At 37.3% G+C, this 17,505-nt stretch overlaps 2 protein-coding genes across 3 annotated transcripts; both read right to left on the bottom strand.

The window, feature by feature from the left end:
- Positions 1-417: 417 nt before the first annotated feature.
- On the bottom strand, positions 418-7,835 carry LOC111481392 (NADH dehydrogenase [ubiquinone] iron-sulfur protein 1, mitochondrial). Its single transcript, XM_023126779.1, has 5 exons — positions 7,209-7,835; positions 6,389-6,635; positions 4,713-5,007; positions 1,957-2,331; positions 418-1,594 (listed from the first exon to the last, which is right to left on the bottom strand). The coding sequence occupies exons 1-5, from the start codon at positions 7,636-7,638 to the stop codon at positions 695-697; spliced, it is 2,247 nt and encodes a 748-aa protein (XP_022982547.1). The 5' UTR covers positions 7,639-7,835; the 3' UTR covers positions 418-694.
- Positions 7,836-8,592: 757 nt separating this feature from the next.
- Positions 8,593-16,499, bottom strand: LOC111481393 (methionine aminopeptidase 2B). 2 transcript variants are annotated; one of them, XM_023126781.1, is made up of 12 exons: positions 16,382-16,499; positions 16,133-16,288; positions 14,383-14,419; positions 14,165-14,272; positions 12,414-12,513; positions 12,134-12,279; positions 11,973-12,064; positions 11,787-11,881; positions 10,343-10,439; positions 9,909-10,052; positions 9,605-9,822; positions 8,593-8,934 (listed from the first exon to the last, which is right to left on the bottom strand). In XM_023126781.1, exons 2-12 carry the CDS (start codon positions 16,257-16,259, stop codon positions 8,824-8,826), a joined length of 1,275 nt encoding a protein of 424 aa, XP_022982549.1. In that variant the 5' UTR covers positions 16,260-16,288; positions 16,382-16,499; the 3' UTR covers positions 8,593-8,823. The 2 variants fall into 2 exon arrangements, with proteins under 2 accessions (XP_022982549.1, XP_022982550.1); XM_023126782.1 differs by having other exon boundaries at positions 16,133-16,271; positions 16,382-16,439.
- Between the last annotated feature and the right edge of the window lie 1,006 nt (positions 16,500-17,505).

A 17,505-nucleotide genomic window follows, 5' to 3' on the forward strand; every position in this document is an offset into this window, starting at 1 on the left:
GAAGGAATAACGAGAAATGATCACCTCGTCGAATACCTCAGGAAGGAATAACTTTACCTCTAGGATTACCATATCAATAATTGAATAGCTAACCCATAGAAACCACCATGTATCAAGTATGATACATTGATAGACTGCAATATCATCGAATTTGTAATAGTGAGTAATGCTTCGTTCTAATTCCCTAGCCCCACAAGATAAATGAGGATCCTGTAAATGGCTTCAAGGTTGCTGCAACACACTTGTCTTAGTACTGTATAATGCAACAAAACCTCTCATTCTTACCATTTCAATCTCTCACATGATGTCACATAAGTCGGTCCATCTGCAAACGATATTAAGACTAAATCGAAGTATCGGTTAGTTTTTCTTTCCACAGTTGACCCTAATGCCACTGAATCATAAATACAAAAAGTATTAAGCATGAAGAAAGTTATCTCTTTATAAGAAAACAATGCTGAAGAACCAAACTTCAAATGCCATTGTTCACGGAAATGGTTTCACATTTCAAAAACATGTTACAGCGAAACAAATAAAGCCTGGTCACCATTATTAGCAGCACTAGAGGGCGTTCCAGACATCTGGTCTTAAGAAGAGAAGCCTTGCACGAACTTCGATTAAACAAAAAATCCCAAAAAACATGGGGAAAGGGGCAGAAGAGTAAATTTTACAACACTAAATAATAAAGAAAATCTCACTTTTTAGTCAGCAACGCGCTGCATTGTGCCATGATTTTCGATGCCCTTGTAATGGCGTCGGTCATGTAGAAGTTTTCGATGGTACTGCCAAAATCAGCCATGTCCATCTTCTGGGTGCTTTCAGGCTTAATTGTAGCAGAAAATGTAGCTGGCTCTCTCTCATCCACCTGCAAGAGGTTTGGCGCCACAGTCCTTATCCGGGACCTTATAGCCCCAAGGGAATCATATGGCAACTGCAGACCAGCAACCTCAGAAAGAGCACGAATTATCTTCCAATCATCTCGTGCATCACCAACTGTTGGTACTGCTGGCAATGTTTGTTGGGCACAGCCTTCAGTATTTTCATAGGTTCCTTCCTTCTCGCTAAATGCTGCTGCAGGGAGAATGACATTCGCTCGATAGACACCTCGGTCCCCATGGTGTCCTTGATAAACCACAAAAGCATCCTTTGGAACCTTCTCCAAGTCCACATCATCGGCTCCCATCAAATACAAAAACTTTGCAGACTCAATGCTATTTACTGATTCTGGCACAAGTCCAAGGTCAAGGGCTGCAGCCTGGGAAGCATTCAAAAGCAATACATTGTAACCATTCCAGTCAGGTCTGACCACATTATTTAGTTTGGCAATGGTTTCAACTACAGAAAAGATTGCATCTTTGTCCTTTCTTTCAAAAAGACCTGCACCAACAATGATAGCTGGATTTTTGGCATTTTTTAGGATCGAGCAGAAGGGATGGCGACCCTCAGCTATGTCAATAAGTGCCTGAGGTCCTGCTCCAAGGTGCTCATGATCATAGTTGAATTCAGTAGATGGGCCAACATAACCAACTTTAGCATGAGTTGCTCTTACAGTCTTTCGAATTCTTGCATTCACCATAGCAGCTTCAACCCTTGGCTGGCAGTTTAGTTTGAAATGGTGAGGCACAAAGGATGATATTTAAACACATAAATACATCAACCCAACTAGATCTTATCTCACAATAATCCACAAGCATACATGATCTATGCACATTATCAGAAATATATTGAGAGAGTTCAGGAGACCAGAAAGAAGATTGATGTGATTTCCATTGCCACAGATCAATAGAACAATATACTAACAGACTAGTGATAGTGATGGATGTAGATTGTAAGTTAATAGCTCAAAATAAACTAGTTACACCTTTGAAGTTAATAACAATATTATAAAGCAACTATATCAAACACAAGCTGAATATAATAAGTCACCAGAAGAAGTTGATAAGGTAATAAAAGTACCTGAGTGCCAATCAAAAGAAAGACATCTGCTTTCTCAAGACCAGCAATACCAGTATTCATCATATACCCTGAACGCAGGTCCGCATTAGGTTGTGGTCCATTTCCTTCACACCATACATTATTGGATCCCAACCTATTTAAGAGATCTTTCAGAGCAATCATAGACTCTGCATCAGAAAGTTTTCCAGCAATTCCAACAATTTCCTCAGGCTTAACCTGATGGGCAGCTTCAGCAACAATGGCAAGGGCATCACGCCAGCTGACAGCCTTAAAGCGTCCATCAGCACCACGGATCATGGGATCGTTTAATCTCTGTCTCTTGAGACCATCATAACAAAAGCGAGTCTTGTCTGATATCCATTCTTCATTAATATCCTGCAAATGGTAATTGGGGAAGTTATGCATCAATTTGATTTGTTCAAATATTGCGAGTCTAATGGAAAGTAATTGGTGAATTGATGCAAACTTGATGTTCAAAATCTTGCAAGTCTCCCCAAGATGGTTCAAAAAGTCATCAATCAAAAGGAAAAGCAAACCGTCCTCCTGTCCCTTTAATATGAATCTACCCAATTACCTTGGTCAAAGTTTTGATGACGTTAGTATGATGGGGGATTTTCAAGATTTGTAAATTATATCTCGTATTGGGAGTAATCGCTGTTCTAAATTAATAATGATCATCTAAACAGAGCCACACTTTCATAGATCTATTGAAAGAATAAACCAAAAGAGGAACCTAGTTACCCCAAAAATGGTCTCCAATCAATCAAAATAAAACCTAGAGTAGTTCAAAAAACTGAAAAACAGAGACTCAAGGAATATGTGATATCTAACGAGGGAGCATACATCAACCCAGGCCTCTCAATCCCTCTAAAAATTCTATTGTTCACTACCACCTAAACAAGAAAAAAAGACCCCATAAAGTAGCACAAAAACAAGCACACCACAACAAGCGACCCTTTTCACATAAGGGGGAGGAAGAACTTCTTCACCAAAGAACTACTCACTCTAGTTAACGTTTCAAAGAAACCGCTCCACACTGATCTACCGAATTCACAAGATCATACAAGGTGATCTAGAATTAGATTCTCGGCTGCTCCCTACGAAGGATACATCATAGGAGCCCAATCGACTGGGTGACTTCCTCTGAACATGATCAAAGATATTAATTTGTCATACAAAATATTTGCCTTCTTCGAGATATTGACCATCCAAAGCAAGGAAAAGATAGGTGACTTGAAGGAGAACAGTCACCCAGCATCAAAAGAAATAGCTACAGCAAAACCCTGCAAAATGAATAGGGTCCCACAGGCATCAGTCTTTTCTGCCCTAAAAAACAGAAAAATAACCCAAAGGAGCTAAAAAGTCCACATTGGATGACTTCCTATCAGACGGGCCAACAAAAATCACGGAAATGGACAAAGAGTACCCAGCAAAAAGATGGAAGCCACAGAGTTAAATCAAGGTAGATGGAAGGTAAAGATGAGGAAATAAAGCGCAAAGAAGTCTATCCCCAAACACTTATCTTCCCCAGATAAGTATTCATCCCATTTCCACTGAACAATAAACAAAACTGAGAGAAGAAAATGAGGCTGTCAAAAATAGCATTCCACGAATTTTCTGATAGTACCTTTTGAAACCCCCTTGGAAAACCATTTGTAGAAATGGGACCGTTGTTTACTCACGACTACCTTCTGCCATAAAATATCAACCTCCCAAGGGAAGCACAGCAACCATTTCACCAACAAGGCATTGTTGCTCGCCCATAAATTCCTTATACCCAACTCCCAAACTCCATCAGTCTAGCCACCACATCTCAATCCACCAAATTTGACCCTTTTCCTTCCTCCATCCCTTCCCATAAGAAGTTTCTCATAAGTCTTCCCGGGGGTTTGCACACCACCTCCACTCAGATCCTAAAAGAAGATAGGATATAAATTGGGATTCCACTAAGGACCGATTCTATTAGAGTAAGTCTCTCTCCCCTAGAGAAAAAAAATTCTTTTTCACAAGGATAAACGTCTCTAGATCTTCTCCACTACAGGATCACAAAGAGAAAAACATCTAAGGTTACAACCGTAAGGGAGTCCCAAGTAAAAAGAAGGGAAAGACCCAACTTCACATCTGATCTTTTATTCATATATTTTGAAATTAAACTTTGCATTATATTCAAGAATTAAAAACGTTTATAGATATATCTAACAGACAAATTGTAAATTCTAGGAAGCTCCTTAATAGTAAATATTAAATTCCATAGGTCGTCAATCCTCCGCTGTAGTTAGCAAAACCCTTAGCTTAGGAATTATATTAATTATAATTAATTAGCCTTATTAAATAAGAGTGATAGCTATAGCAGAAAAATGGAATAGGGAAGTGTCTATAAGATTAGGTGGATGAAAACCAAGCCTATTGTAATAGAGTATTCTCAAGTCATTAAGGTTCATATATTTCCGTTTCTCCCAGAAATGGGGGATAGGTTTCAAGACCCCATTCCTATTCCTAAGGGAGAAATCCTCCAGCAAAGAGCCACTTGGTGTTTGGGGCATAGCCCCTGCTTTTCTGACCTTCCATTTATTTACCGACAAGTTCTTTCCTACGGACAGGATCACATGAAAGAAAAAAGAGACAAACAACAAAGTTGGTAGTCAATCACAAATATGCAAAATACATTCTTCAGCTTCAGCAAATGGGCATTCCATAGTGATATACAATTGGCACAAGTAAGTGAGCATACTAGGTATGACAGATCCAAAAGCTACCTCATTTAACCGAGGCACGATACGCATAACCTCTGGACCACGGCTGTCAATTCGAATGTTGGATCCAACAGCATCTGTAACATCAATAGTCTCTGTACCCTTCAGTTCCCAATTCCTGGCTTTAAACGCAAAAGGTTTCGAGGTCAATGCTCCCACTGGACAAATATCAATGACATTCCCCGATAGCTCACTAGTCATTAGCTTTTCGACATAAGTCCCAATTTCCTCACCACTACCACGACCTAACATGCCTAGATCTTGTACCCCAGCAACCTCTGTAGCAAATCTTACACACCTGAAGGAAGGAAAATTGTTCGTCAAATCAGAAATTTTAGTAATGATAGAATGTTAGACCAGTTACAGAAAAACCAGAACTAGAGCAGCGTTAATAAACATTAAGGTTCATAATTTTCTGTTTATTAAAAAAGAAGTATTATTTTTGAAGAACAAAAATGAGACGAGGCATCCCCACCAACCAAGGGGATTACAGAAAGGATTTCTAACTGGCAAAGATTAGGATCAATTATATAAACAAAAAACTTTTGAGATTAGAGACCAAGTAGAAGCAAAATTCCAAGTTCTCATCAAGGTCCATAAAAACATCACAAGGTGAGTCTTTCACTTGAAAAACTTATTTGTTTCTTATGCACCATATGCTCCACAGTAAGGCCACCATAGTGTTGGCCCAGATAATTCTAGCTTGTTTACTAATCTTTTTTACTTCTAGTATCTTTAAAAATTCAGCTTTTATACTAATAGTATCATTGTATAGTTATAAAATTTACAAAATATATATACATTGAGATTGTATCCAAATTTTGAAAAAATAAATTGATCTTGAAAACCACTTTTTATTGCTTGTAAATCTGGAAAAATCTATGTCCTAGTGGTCATCGGGGCAAGTAAAAAAAAAAAACAATATTATCCAAATTGTCTCTTGAGATTGGCAAATGTGTGCTAAACAAATCAGGACAATACTCATGATCATTAAAAAAGAGAGTGATATTTTGTGAACATTTTTATAAGTTTTAGAAGCAAAGAGGGGGGAGGGGACGAATATGAATGACAGAAGAATTCTGAAGTTGTAGAGGCTAAAAATCTTATTTCTAAGTTAATCATGCAGACAATGAGCATGTTAAAACCTCTCGTAGAGTAACAAGTAATTTACTCATGGAATACCAGGAAGGACCTGTAAGAACTGAATTCGGTGCAATGGATAATTGTAACGGGTGATTAGAAAATTTGTAGTAGATGAAGCAATCAAAAGATGAATCTCAAGCGACTATTATTCAAGAAATAAAGCGAGAGGAGTTGCTACTTGATAAAAGAGTAAATAAATCTATTTGGAGTTCTATGATAACTTGATAAGCAACTTGTAGAGTTCTACTCAGATATATAGAAGGAAAAACAAAATACTAAGGATAAAAGACGAGTAGAGTTCTACTCAGATATATAGAAGGAAAAACAAAATACTAAGGATTCAAATATCGCCTTCTTAAAAGCCAGACACTTTACATGGTATGGCTATTCAAACAAAGAACACTTAGACAAATGTTCCAAATTCAATTTTCATGTAACTACTTACGTTGAAATTATTCCATTTGGAGTTTCCAAAAAAAAAATGGTTTAAATCAAATAATTTTCCTCCAGAGAATGTGTAAGCTACAAAATCTGACCTGGTACACTGAATACATCGTGTCATTACAGTTTTCACTAGAGGACCAAGGTTCTTGTCAACCACTGATCTCTTCACGTCAGTAAACCGCCCACGATCAGACCCAAATGCCATAGACTGATCCTGAAGATCACATTCTCCACCCTGATCACAAATTGGGCAATCCAATGGATGATTCATCAACAAGAATTCCATAACTCCTTCTCGAGCCTTTTTTGCCAGTGGGGTATCAGTCTTAATTTTCATTCCTAGAAAGGAGATTACTCAGATAAATTACTACCTTTTCCACACAAAATCAAACCATGCATCCTTTTAGATAGATAAGACAAAGAGCTACCATTCTGAAATTATTATCTCATTCATCACTCATGATTACACCGCATAAGCCATATAACAATTCGAAAACTAAACTCTTTAAGAATCTCAGTATCGCCTTAAATGGATGAAACAGAGTATCCTGCACATAAGCAAATAATCATCCACACGTAGAAATGAAACAAACTCAACCAGAAAAGGTGGACTATGAAATAGCAAAGCTATATCCAGAAAGAAAATCACCGTTACTGTCTTAATGATCCTGATAGCGGAAGAACAACGTCAAGCACAAGATAAAACAAGAAAAGCACGCTAGATAATGGCGATTGCTCTAATTGACACATATACAAACAGGATATCATATGCACAACAGGCAGATGTCAATTAATCCTTCATCAATTTACATAATGGAAACCTAAGAAAGCCATATTCAAGCTAAGTCAATTAACTCGTCCTATGTTAGAAATCCAATACAAAGACAAATTGCAAAAAAAAAAAAAAATTACCAGGAAGAGCGGGCATGGCGCAGGAAGCAACGGGCTTGGGGGATTTCTCGACTTCAACAAGACACATACGGCAATTCCCAGCGATCGAGAGGCGACTGTGATAACAAAATCTAGGAATGTCAACCCCAGCGATCTCACAGGCCTGAAGAACCGTCATACCCTTAGGGACTTTGACAGGGTACCCATCAACGAAGACCTCGATGGCGTCCTCAGGAGAGGAAAAATGGACGCGAGCGCCACCGACGGGGGTACGAGGAGGAGGAGGAGGCGGGGCAGGATCAGCCTGGGGTTGGGCGGGGGAGGCATCAGCGTTGTGAAGCTCAGTGGTGGAGACAATGGGTCGAAAATGGAGGAGAATTCTAGGGTTTCGGGAGGCAAGAAGCCTGGAAGAAGGCCTGAGAACTCTGGAAGCAAAGGAACCCAACCCCATAGTTGGCAATTGAACGCAGACGGAGGCCCTGATTGATCTGCAGAAACCCCTTATATACGTGATTTTGGAAGAAGAAACACCAATGGGTGCGTGAATTTTCTGGCGAAGAAGAGAGCAGTAGAAGCGAGTCAGTTTTGGAATCTTCGTTAAAAGTTCCAATCTTTATGATCACAAACTTGTTACCGAGTTCAGTAATTTGTATTGGTTTTGGAAATTGTATGAACTATTAATTTATATATATCTATATATATTCACAATTTTTAAAAATTAATTAATCTATTAAATTTCGTGTCCTAAAACCTTCCATTTTAATTGGGTAATGTTCGATTTTTTAAAATTATACTTATTTTTTTACAAACTCTTTACCATAATTACATTTAATTTCATAATCAAAATTTTTTAAAAAAAAATCAAAACCGGATTTATTTTAAAAATATTAAAAAAAAAATAGATAACCAAACAAAAAGTATATATATTTTTCATAAACTTAATTGATAAAAATTAAAAAATAATAAAAAATCTTATTAAACATAACTTAATTATTTAATAGGGTGTATAATAGATGTAAGATTTTTTTAAAAAATAATCTAGTAAATTTTTTTTCTGTTAAATGATCATAAATTTGAAGTTGAACTCAAAAGAAAAAAAATAATTAGTATATTATCCACCAAATTAACCAAATTAAAGATGCGAGCTAATTTGAATATAATTTTGAATATAATTCAACTAATGAAAACGTTATAACCTCATTTAAAATTAGAAATTATAAAGTTACTTTATACATAATATAAAGTATGCATTAATACATTAGTTTAACTCAAACTCCTATGAGAAATTAGCCTCTAATCCTAAGTCTATTTCATCATGGAAAATGTTGATGATCGAAGATAATCGTTGATTATTGAAGATTAGAAAAATTAAAAAGTTCGATTACAAGCATATTTGGTCTATAACTTAACAAAAATAAATATTGTTCATTCAAAAAGATGCAACTTAAGATGGTCTGTAATAATGTAAGAAGGCTCATACACTCGAGAGTAGCACTGAATAACACTTAATAATTGACCATTTATGTATTGATGATAAGCCTTTAAAGTGTGTAGAGGAAAGACTCCATTTCAAACATATTGCACTGTCTTGGAAGCCATTGTTATATCGGAAGCTTCAGATTAGCACTAAGCATTATCAATAGTCTTCTCCTCTGGATATCACTTCCTTGCAGGTTGGCCTCAGTAAAATGGTATGCTCAAACTGAGAAACATAGCTCCCCTTGTTATCACATAATGGTGGGTAGGCCTGTTGAGAATTATTAACAAAACATCAATTTTGCTAAAAGCACCCAAAACACACGCACCATCAGAATCAAAATCATATCAAAGAATTAAGGAATACTATCTCATTAGTACGAGGCATTTTGGAAAAACGAGCTGATGCTCATAATGAACAATATCATACTATTGTGAAGAGTCGAGGTTCCTTACATGGTATCAAAGCCATGCCCTTAACTCGGCATGTCGATAAAATCCTCAAATGTCAAACAAAGAAGTTGCGAGACTCAAAGGTGTAGTCAAAAGTGACCAAGTGTCGACCAAATGGTGTACTTTGTTCGAGGGTTCCAAAAAGGGAGTCAAGTCTCGAATAAGAGAAGGCTATTCGAGGACTCCATAGGCCTCTGGATAGGCTCTATGGTGTACTTTGTTCGAGAGGAGGATTGTTGAGTTTAGGAATACATCTCCATTGGTATGAGGTCTTTTGGAGAAACAAAAAAACAAAGTCACGAGGTTAACTAGATTTAAACAAACATACCATTGTGGAGAGTCGAGGTTCCTAGTCGGTGCACACTAACTAGATTTAAACTGTCCTCTTTATGAAAAGGGAAACAAGAAAATTACAAGCTGATTTACACTAATTCATCTCTTAATATCATGTCAAGGATATAAAGCTAATAAGGGTAGAAGAGGAGCACCTGAACGATGCCAGAATCACACAAATTCTTTAATGCCATAAGATACTTAGTCTCCCCGAGACGATCCAAATACCGTCTGCAGAATGCCAACGTCGAGAAGTTATTATTAATGGTCGCCAACAGTTGCTTGGCTCTTGGCAACCTCAGTGGAACATGGCCAACGTCAAAGTTCTTCATGTAGTGGCTACATTCAAGATCTTCTCTAACGTATCCTTTCCCTGGATAAAACATAGATGATCCGCAGTATCAACAAGAGCAATCTGTTATGCATAACAATTACTGCCAAACTTGCATAAATTCTTACCAGTTGATCCAAAAGTTTCAATTGCAAAGAATTCACCCTCTTCCATTTTGGTTTGCTCCCCCCCTTTCACAATAGGAACGGATTTACCCGCATGGATCTGGTAACGACCAATGCTATGTCCATTCAAGTTTCGAATGCTTTTTACTGAAAACGAAAAAAGGTTGCTCATTACAATATATTCTAAAATGCACAATCCATTAGCTAACATGCTTTAATGATGTAGGAAAGGCTTCATAAGATAAAGACCAAAATGTTCAAAGCTGCCGAGTAGGAAGATGGGACGGATTTTGGAATAGCTGAGATTCAACACTCTCTGTATAGCCTACCGTCAGGTACTTTGAAGTTGATTTCCCAATTCTTTGTCACTATGGATTAGTTTTTTGCCTTTTATATTTATGAGTGTTCGGGCTAACTTGACAAATGAAATACAATACCTTGATACACCTTTCCATTAATTTCAACCTCGTATGACTCCATGACCTCCTGGATTGCAGCACCAACATCACAAAGTCGTACGTCGATTCCAGACTCCTAAAAAAATAAGCAAGTTTATTAGTAGGGGATTCGACCACCAAATTCATTTGAAATATCAATAAATCGAAGTCTAGTGCATTTGTAATGCAATCTTTAAGCGAATAAACAAATGCAGAATAAGTATAATCTATCTTACTTTTTTCATAGTTGGATTGCATTCTTTGATAGTAACTTGATAAATAGTTGTTTTAACTGCAAATATTTTCATCCAATATGGCTGTGTAATTCAGTAAAAAGAAAAATGAACAGAACTTTCATTAAGATTAATTTTTTGGCGAGCAAGAGAGAGAAGGTGTGAGATCCCACATCGGTTAGGAAGGAGAACGAAACATTCTTTATAAAAATATAGAAACCTCCATCTAGCATATGCGTTTTAAAAACCTTGAGGGGAGCCCGAAAGGGAAAGCCCAAAGAGGATAATAATATCTGTTAGCGGTGGGCTTGGGTTGTTACAAATGGTATTAGAGCCAGACACCAAGCAATGTGCCAATGAGGACACTGGACCCCAAAGATGGGTGGGATTGTGAGATCCCACATTGATTGGAGAGAGAAACGAGTGCCAACGAGAACGCTGGGCCCCAAAGGTGAGTAGATTGTGAGATCCCACATCAATTGGAGAGGAGAACGAGTGTCGGCGAGGACGCTGAACCCCAAAGGGGGGTGAATTCTGAGATCCCACATTGGTTGGGGAGGAGAACGAAGCATTTTTTATAAGAGTGTAGAAAGCTCCCCCAAGCAAACGCGTTTTAAAAACCTTGAGGAAAAGCCCAAAAAGAACAATATCTGCTAGTGGTGGGCTTGGACAGTTACCGAAGGTGTCTAAATAATCACCAGCTAACTCCCCCTTAGTTTGTTGTCTGAGAAACAAAGAAGCACTCGACCATCTCTTCCTTCATTGTCCAACTGCTGTAAACAGTTGACCGTCACAGGAGTTCGGTGTTGCCTCATATCTTCCTAAAAGGTTTGATGATTGCCTCTTGGAAGTGTTCAATGACCGGTTTTAAAAGAAAAAGGGGAAATTTTATGGCGTTGTGTTACTTGAGCCCTTTCTATGAACCCTTTGAACAGACAGAAATCTAAGAATCTTTGAACATGAGCTTTCTTCTTTTGCTTCTCTTTGTCTTAATATTCTCAATAGTGCTTCTTGGTGATGCACAAAACACTCAAAATATATTATACTTAGCCTATTCATGATTATAACAATTGGAAGATCTTCCTATAGTAGTGCTTTGAGAAGGGGTCCCCTCAACCCTTAGGTTGTTCTTTTGGATTTTGAGTGAATATAAATATCTCACAATTTCTTATAAAAATAAATAAATAAGAAAAACATTTACCAAATCCTACCTTGATGCCAGTGTTCGTTGCTTCACGTGAGGCTTCGAGTAGAGGATCGAACATAGGATTGAATGCAACCGTAAATGCACAATCAATTATGCATCCTGCACTCACCAATAAACCAGTTTCAATGACTCCTGGAATATGTTATTATCCACAAGATACACGGTAAAGTCACTGAAACACAATATTTACCATCAATATGTGTTCCAAAATCCAATTTCATGACATCATCGTACTGAAGCACGGTCTTATCTCCGGTGTTCGGAGTCCAATGAGCAGCAACCCTGAAAGAAAAGAATCCCAGACCATCAATAAATACTCGAGAAAAAATATATATTCGATTCCAATATTACCAGTTCAAAGAACATCCTGTGGGAAATGCTATGCCTGCTTGCAAGCCATTCTCGGATATTAGCTTTCGAACCGTGTTTTCTAATGTCTCACATAGGTCAGTCATTAACATCCCTGGCTTCACTATGCTTCTTATGTATTTTCTCACCTAATAGCAATGAGAGGGACAAAAAAAGGTTATGTAATTCTAAAGCGTTGCAGATCCTCCCGATTTTCTGGACTAATAATCTCATGTCCATGATATGTAGCAACATAAAAACCAATATGATCACGTTACATTACCTGACGATGAACTTCAGCTGCTCGTCGAACAGAATTGTACATTGGCTTTTCAAGACGCTCCAACTCCCTCTTCTCTTCAGATGTAGTCCTCCACAGGTTACTGATGTAGATAACAAGGAGTCAGATATCGATGACTTCGATAAAGAATCCGCATAGCTACCTTTAAGTTTCTAGACACTACAAGGTTTTGATGAATAGCCCTTTTAACTTTTGTATCGTATCGTGGCATAACGAAGAACTTTTAGAATTCTCCATTATTCTGTTCATGAATGGTTGGACAACCAATCCCCTCTTGTTCTGCAAGTCTCTTTGTTAACAAAAGGTTTCTTGCTTTTAGACTCAATAAAGTACACATGGACGAACTTTTTTTATAGTAAGAAACCGAGCTTTCATTGTGAAAAAATGAAAGAATGTACAAGGACATACAAAACTAAGCCCACAAAATGAACCCTCAACTACAGGAAACGACTTCAATCCAAGACTTTAATCCAAAAGAATACAACCAAGTTGATAACGGATGCCCATAACGACGCACTAAATCTCACCACCTCCAAAGAATCCTCCACCCCTCTAAAAATTCTACTATTCCTCTCTAGCCACACTCCCCTCAAGATAGCAAAACAACAGGCATACCGTAACCCTCTCCTTATCTCAAAAATGAGGATTCACCAGTATTTTATCAATTAAAGAGTGGTCATCCCAATTATGCACCACGGTAACACTAAACAAACTAAAGCATTGATTTTAGACGGAGTAGACAAACAAGCACCCCACGAAAGATAATCCAGATCCTCCATTGAGGACACAAAACTAAGGTAGAATGTCATTGGATTCAATCATGGGTGTTTACTCTCCCATGTAAGACTTTCCAACCAAAGGGACTTTATAAACTAGGGGAAATGCAGCTTGAGGCAATGGTTGTGAGATCCCACATCGGTTGGGGAGGAGAACGAAGCATTTTTTATAAGGGTGTGGAAACTTCTCCCAAGAAGACGCGTTTTAAAAATCTTGAGGGAAAGCCCAAAGAGGACAATATCTGCTTGCGGTGGGCTTGGATTGTTACAATAGCAATCATTACAATAGCAGTCCATAGATTTTTACTGAACTCTTTCAACCCACCACCAGGAGTCCACTCATAAGAGTGCAATCATACATCGTATTCATACGCCACAAGACATTTGATTCTTGGAGAATTTCAACAGCAATTTTGCCAACAATTCCTCATTTCATAATCACAGTCTACTAATGCCTAAACGTCCCACCTCCACGGACATTGAGACAACCTCCCATCTAACTCAGTGGGATCACCCATCCTCTTAAATTCCAATCTATAAGACATTCCTCAATTGGCTCTCTATGTTGTTACACCCAGAGATGGTATTCTAAACAAGAAAGGGAAATAAACAGGGATCCAACTCGAACACAGACCGAATCTAGGTGCGTTTCTCTCCCTTAGAGAAAAAGATTTTTTTCCATGAAGAAAGCCTTTTCCAGATTTTCTCCACTACTAGGCTGCAAAACAACACAATCTTCATATTACCACCTAGGGGAAGCCCCAAATACAGACAAGGCAGCTCGATAACCTCATAGCCCACTGAAGAAGGTCAAGGGAAAACTTATTCAAAAGGGCTATGCACAGTCATAAATATACCATGTTTAATATATTGCTCATGAAACAATATACGTTTTGAACAATAAATTTTCCAAGAAAATTCTTAGCGTGCAGAATTAAAACCAAGTATTATACTCACTCATCCTTGTACTGTTGAATTTCACCCTCCGGAAAATCCCCAGACGGGAAAAGATCAACAATCGGAATAGATGGTGGATCCGTCTGTTGAGGCGTCTCTTTCTTTTTCCTATTCATGAAAGAAAAATATCAAACTTGAAGACAGCCTTGCAATCCCAGGACGTAGGGGAACGCATATGCACACAAGAAGCAGCTCAACTAAAAATAAATGATTCTCACTTGCTTTTATTTTTCTTCTTCTTTTTCTTTGACCCTTCTGCAAAATGGGGGAAAATATAAGCTTAGTACTAACATCAGTAAAAACATCTATAAAATGGAATTAGAAGTCTCAAATTAATGTCTAACCTTATAATAAAATTACTTTTCAATACTTCCAATCAAAAAATTATTAATTACGAAAAATATTACAAGCAGCAGCGCAGAAGAGGACAAGTAAAACTCGCTTTTCCTTCTTATAACCAAACAAATTTTTGTGAAGATAAATTAAAGTATGGATCACGAAAATATAATAGTAATTAATAAGTTAAATTACAAATTTAGTTTCTAAACTTTGAGTTTTGAGTCAATTTAGTCCCTAAACTTATAAAATTACATATTTACCTAAGCTTTCGATTTTTAAAAATTTACAAATCTACTATACACAAAATCGAAAGTTTAAGAACTTATTAGGCACTGAGAAAGTTTAAGAATCAAATAAACACAAGTCTCAAAGTATAGAGACTAAATATGGATATAACCTACTTCATGAACAAAAAAGCCAACCAAGAAAAACTACGAAAAGGAGTGCAGCGCTTGGTGGTTCGAATAGCAATTACACGCGCCAACTCCAACTCTGAACATCCTCCTTCAACCATCAATCCAAAAAAGTTCCCCTGCTCCATTCTAACCAAATATTCCACAACATAGTGAGAGGGAAAAAGGCAAACAGACAAACAAATCACTCCGTGTTTACCTCAAAAGAGAGAATTAATGATAAAACGTCCATCACCATCGCAAAAAATATATCAAAAGTATGCGAGAAGTGACACCCCAGACCTTGATACCCATTAGCAAAAGGAAAAGGCTACAACGATGATTTAAATATTTCAAAACATAAATTAGAAAGACTACACCAAGGACAAAAGAAAAATCTCACCGAGTAACGTTTATGGTGTTAATCTTCCCTACAACCAACAAGGTACAAAAAGAACCAAATTTTCTTTGAAATTTTCAACTTTGGAGAAAAAAATATGGAGAGATAAAGAGTGGTAAATTAAACTGGACTTTCACTTGAAAGGAACAATAAATAAAAAACGACCAATGTACACGAATTAAAAGGTCAGCCCATAATTCGAACTAAGAAAGGGAGCTTATATTTCAATCTATCAACCAAAAAGGCCTTTACAAAAACAAAAATCGAAAGAGGACGAATTGCTTGTCGACTAAATGATTGACGATATTGGGGAGTTCTGGGGACTTGGCTCTGGTGGAAAAGCCCTTTTATCCACCAGAGACAAGTCCCACCAGCAACAGGATATCACTCATATTAACTCACAACAGCAAAACACTGAGATACAAAGCATCAATATACAAAAGAAACTTCTCAAACCATTTAGCTATGCGACCCAAATTTTTAAGCCTCAAGCTAGGTCATTTAAAAGCTATCTTCAAATCCTTAACACAATAAAATTAGCCAAAGTACTTGCTATCGAGCATAATGAAGTATTGTCATAAGCAAACAACAAATAAAAAAGATGATAAACTCAACTCTAAATTGAACATTAAGCAACTGCAACAAAACCCATTTGCATATACAACTGATTGGACCTAATCTGAAGCTAATCAATCTAAAAGATATGAAACCTTCAAATTTTCTTAGGGAATTTCATTATCTATTTGGAACCCTAATAAGGGTTTCCCCACGATTCTCTGTATTCATTCAACAATCAGAATCAAACAAAAATCCAGCTATGAAAACAAAACAATTCACCTTTCACATCATCTCCGTCCTTTTGCGACGCCGGAGCAAGTTCGACGGAATCCTGATCATTCCCATTACTGGGTTCTGAAGCCCCGTCTTCATGAACAGGAACTTCTTTGTGATTTTCGTCGGCCATAGTTAGAAAAACCTTAGCGGCGGCGATTGCTATCAGCCAGAGGAATAATAGTATCAACAAAACAGAAGAAGGGAACGTAAATCAAAAGAAACATAGAAAACCGTGAAGCAGTAACAACTTACGGATTTGTTCTCCTTTGGCTTGAACGATGAAAAAGAGGAAAGTTGTGAATGAAAGAACCCTAAGTTGAAAATTGGTGGGTTTGGTTTTGTTCAAGGCTTAAACCCTTTTGTGATGAGGGGGACATATATAGTCTATTGACGTGTGCAAGCCTTGGCCCTTGGGTTGGATCCTCTTAGCTCAAACCACTTGAAGTTGAACATCTCAAAAACAAATCTTTTCGATCATCGTTGGATCCTCTTAGCTCAAACCACTTAAACTTGAACATCTCAAAATCAAATCTTTTAGATCATCGTCTTTTGAGTTAGCTATTTTGCTATTTTTTTTAAATGTTTTTTTGGTTTTGATTTGTTGTTTGTTCTTTGTGGTTTTGATTTCATTGATACCGTTATCTCATCCGTTAAGGTTGCGATTTGTTTCATACTTTGTTAGATTTGTTATGTTTTTGTTCAATATTAGCCAATTCTTTTGATCTTGTGTTGTATTTGATCCATTTTTGGTTCTTTTTTTAATGTAGGTTTTGATATATCTTTTATATGTAAGTCAAAGAGTGGAACATGCGTTAACTTACGAAGGAGGACACGTGTCAAAGTGTGAGACATGCAACACGCCACGACACTAGAGGATGACTTAATTTGACATGCAAGTATAGTCCGACCTAATAACTTGCATGCGACCCACCACCAGCAAATTGAAACCTACGACCCGAACCGCCCACCTGACCCAATCTGTGTCATGTGTCGTAAAATAGGTGCGCATGCGTTGCCTAGACAGACATGGCTACTCATGTGTGTAGCTGTGCTTATTCTTCCCCCTTTACTTGTATGTTTATAGGTTATGGAATTTGTGTTTTGGTGATTAATAGGAATATTTGTCTAATAAGCGTGCATGAATACTTAAAACATGTTTTCAGTGCTTTAAGTGAGTTAAAGCTCGTCTATTTAATGCTACATCTTAAAATTCGACAAGGAATAGAAACTACATATGTGTATGACTTATATATCAATAGTATATCAATAGCGTATCAATATTCATTTAAAATGAAAATTTTAATACAATATTATTGTCGGTATATCAATAGTATACTAGCACTCAATAACGATGACCTTATAATGTGAGTTTTGAA

Source organism: Cucurbita maxima, unplaced genomic scaffold (assembly GCF_002738345.1).
Source record: "Cucurbita maxima cultivar Rimu unplaced genomic scaffold, Cmax_1.0 Cma_Scf00007, whole genome shotgun sequence".
NCBI lineage: Eukaryota > Viridiplantae > Streptophyta > Magnoliopsida > Cucurbitales > Cucurbitaceae > Cucurbita > Cucurbita maxima.

Coding starts and splice junctions, on each gene's coding strand:
- LOC111481392 (XM_023126779.1), bottom strand. CDS start 7,638: ATGGGGTTGGGTTCCTTTGCTTCCAGAGTTCTCAGGCCTTCTTCCAGG. Junction 6,636..7,208: donor CGCCATGCCCGCTCTTCCTG/GTAATTTTTTTT, acceptor TCTCCTTTCTAG/GAATGAAAATTAAGACTGAT. Junction 1,595..1,956: donor TTCTTTTGATTGGCACTCAG/GTACTTTTATTA, acceptor CTAAACTGCCAG/CCAAGGGTTGAAGCTGCTAT.
- LOC111481393 (XM_023126781.1), bottom strand. CDS start 16,259: ATGGCCGACGAAAATCACAAAGAAGTTCCTGTTCATGAAGACGGGGCT. Junction 12,280..12,413: donor CAGCTGAAGTTCATCGTCAG/GTAATGTAACGT, acceptor CATTGCTATTAG/GTGAGAAAATACATAAGAAG. Junction 9,823..9,908: donor TGAAACTTTTGGATCAACTG/GTAAGAATTTAT, acceptor TGTTTTATCCAG/GGAAAGGATACGTTAGAGAA.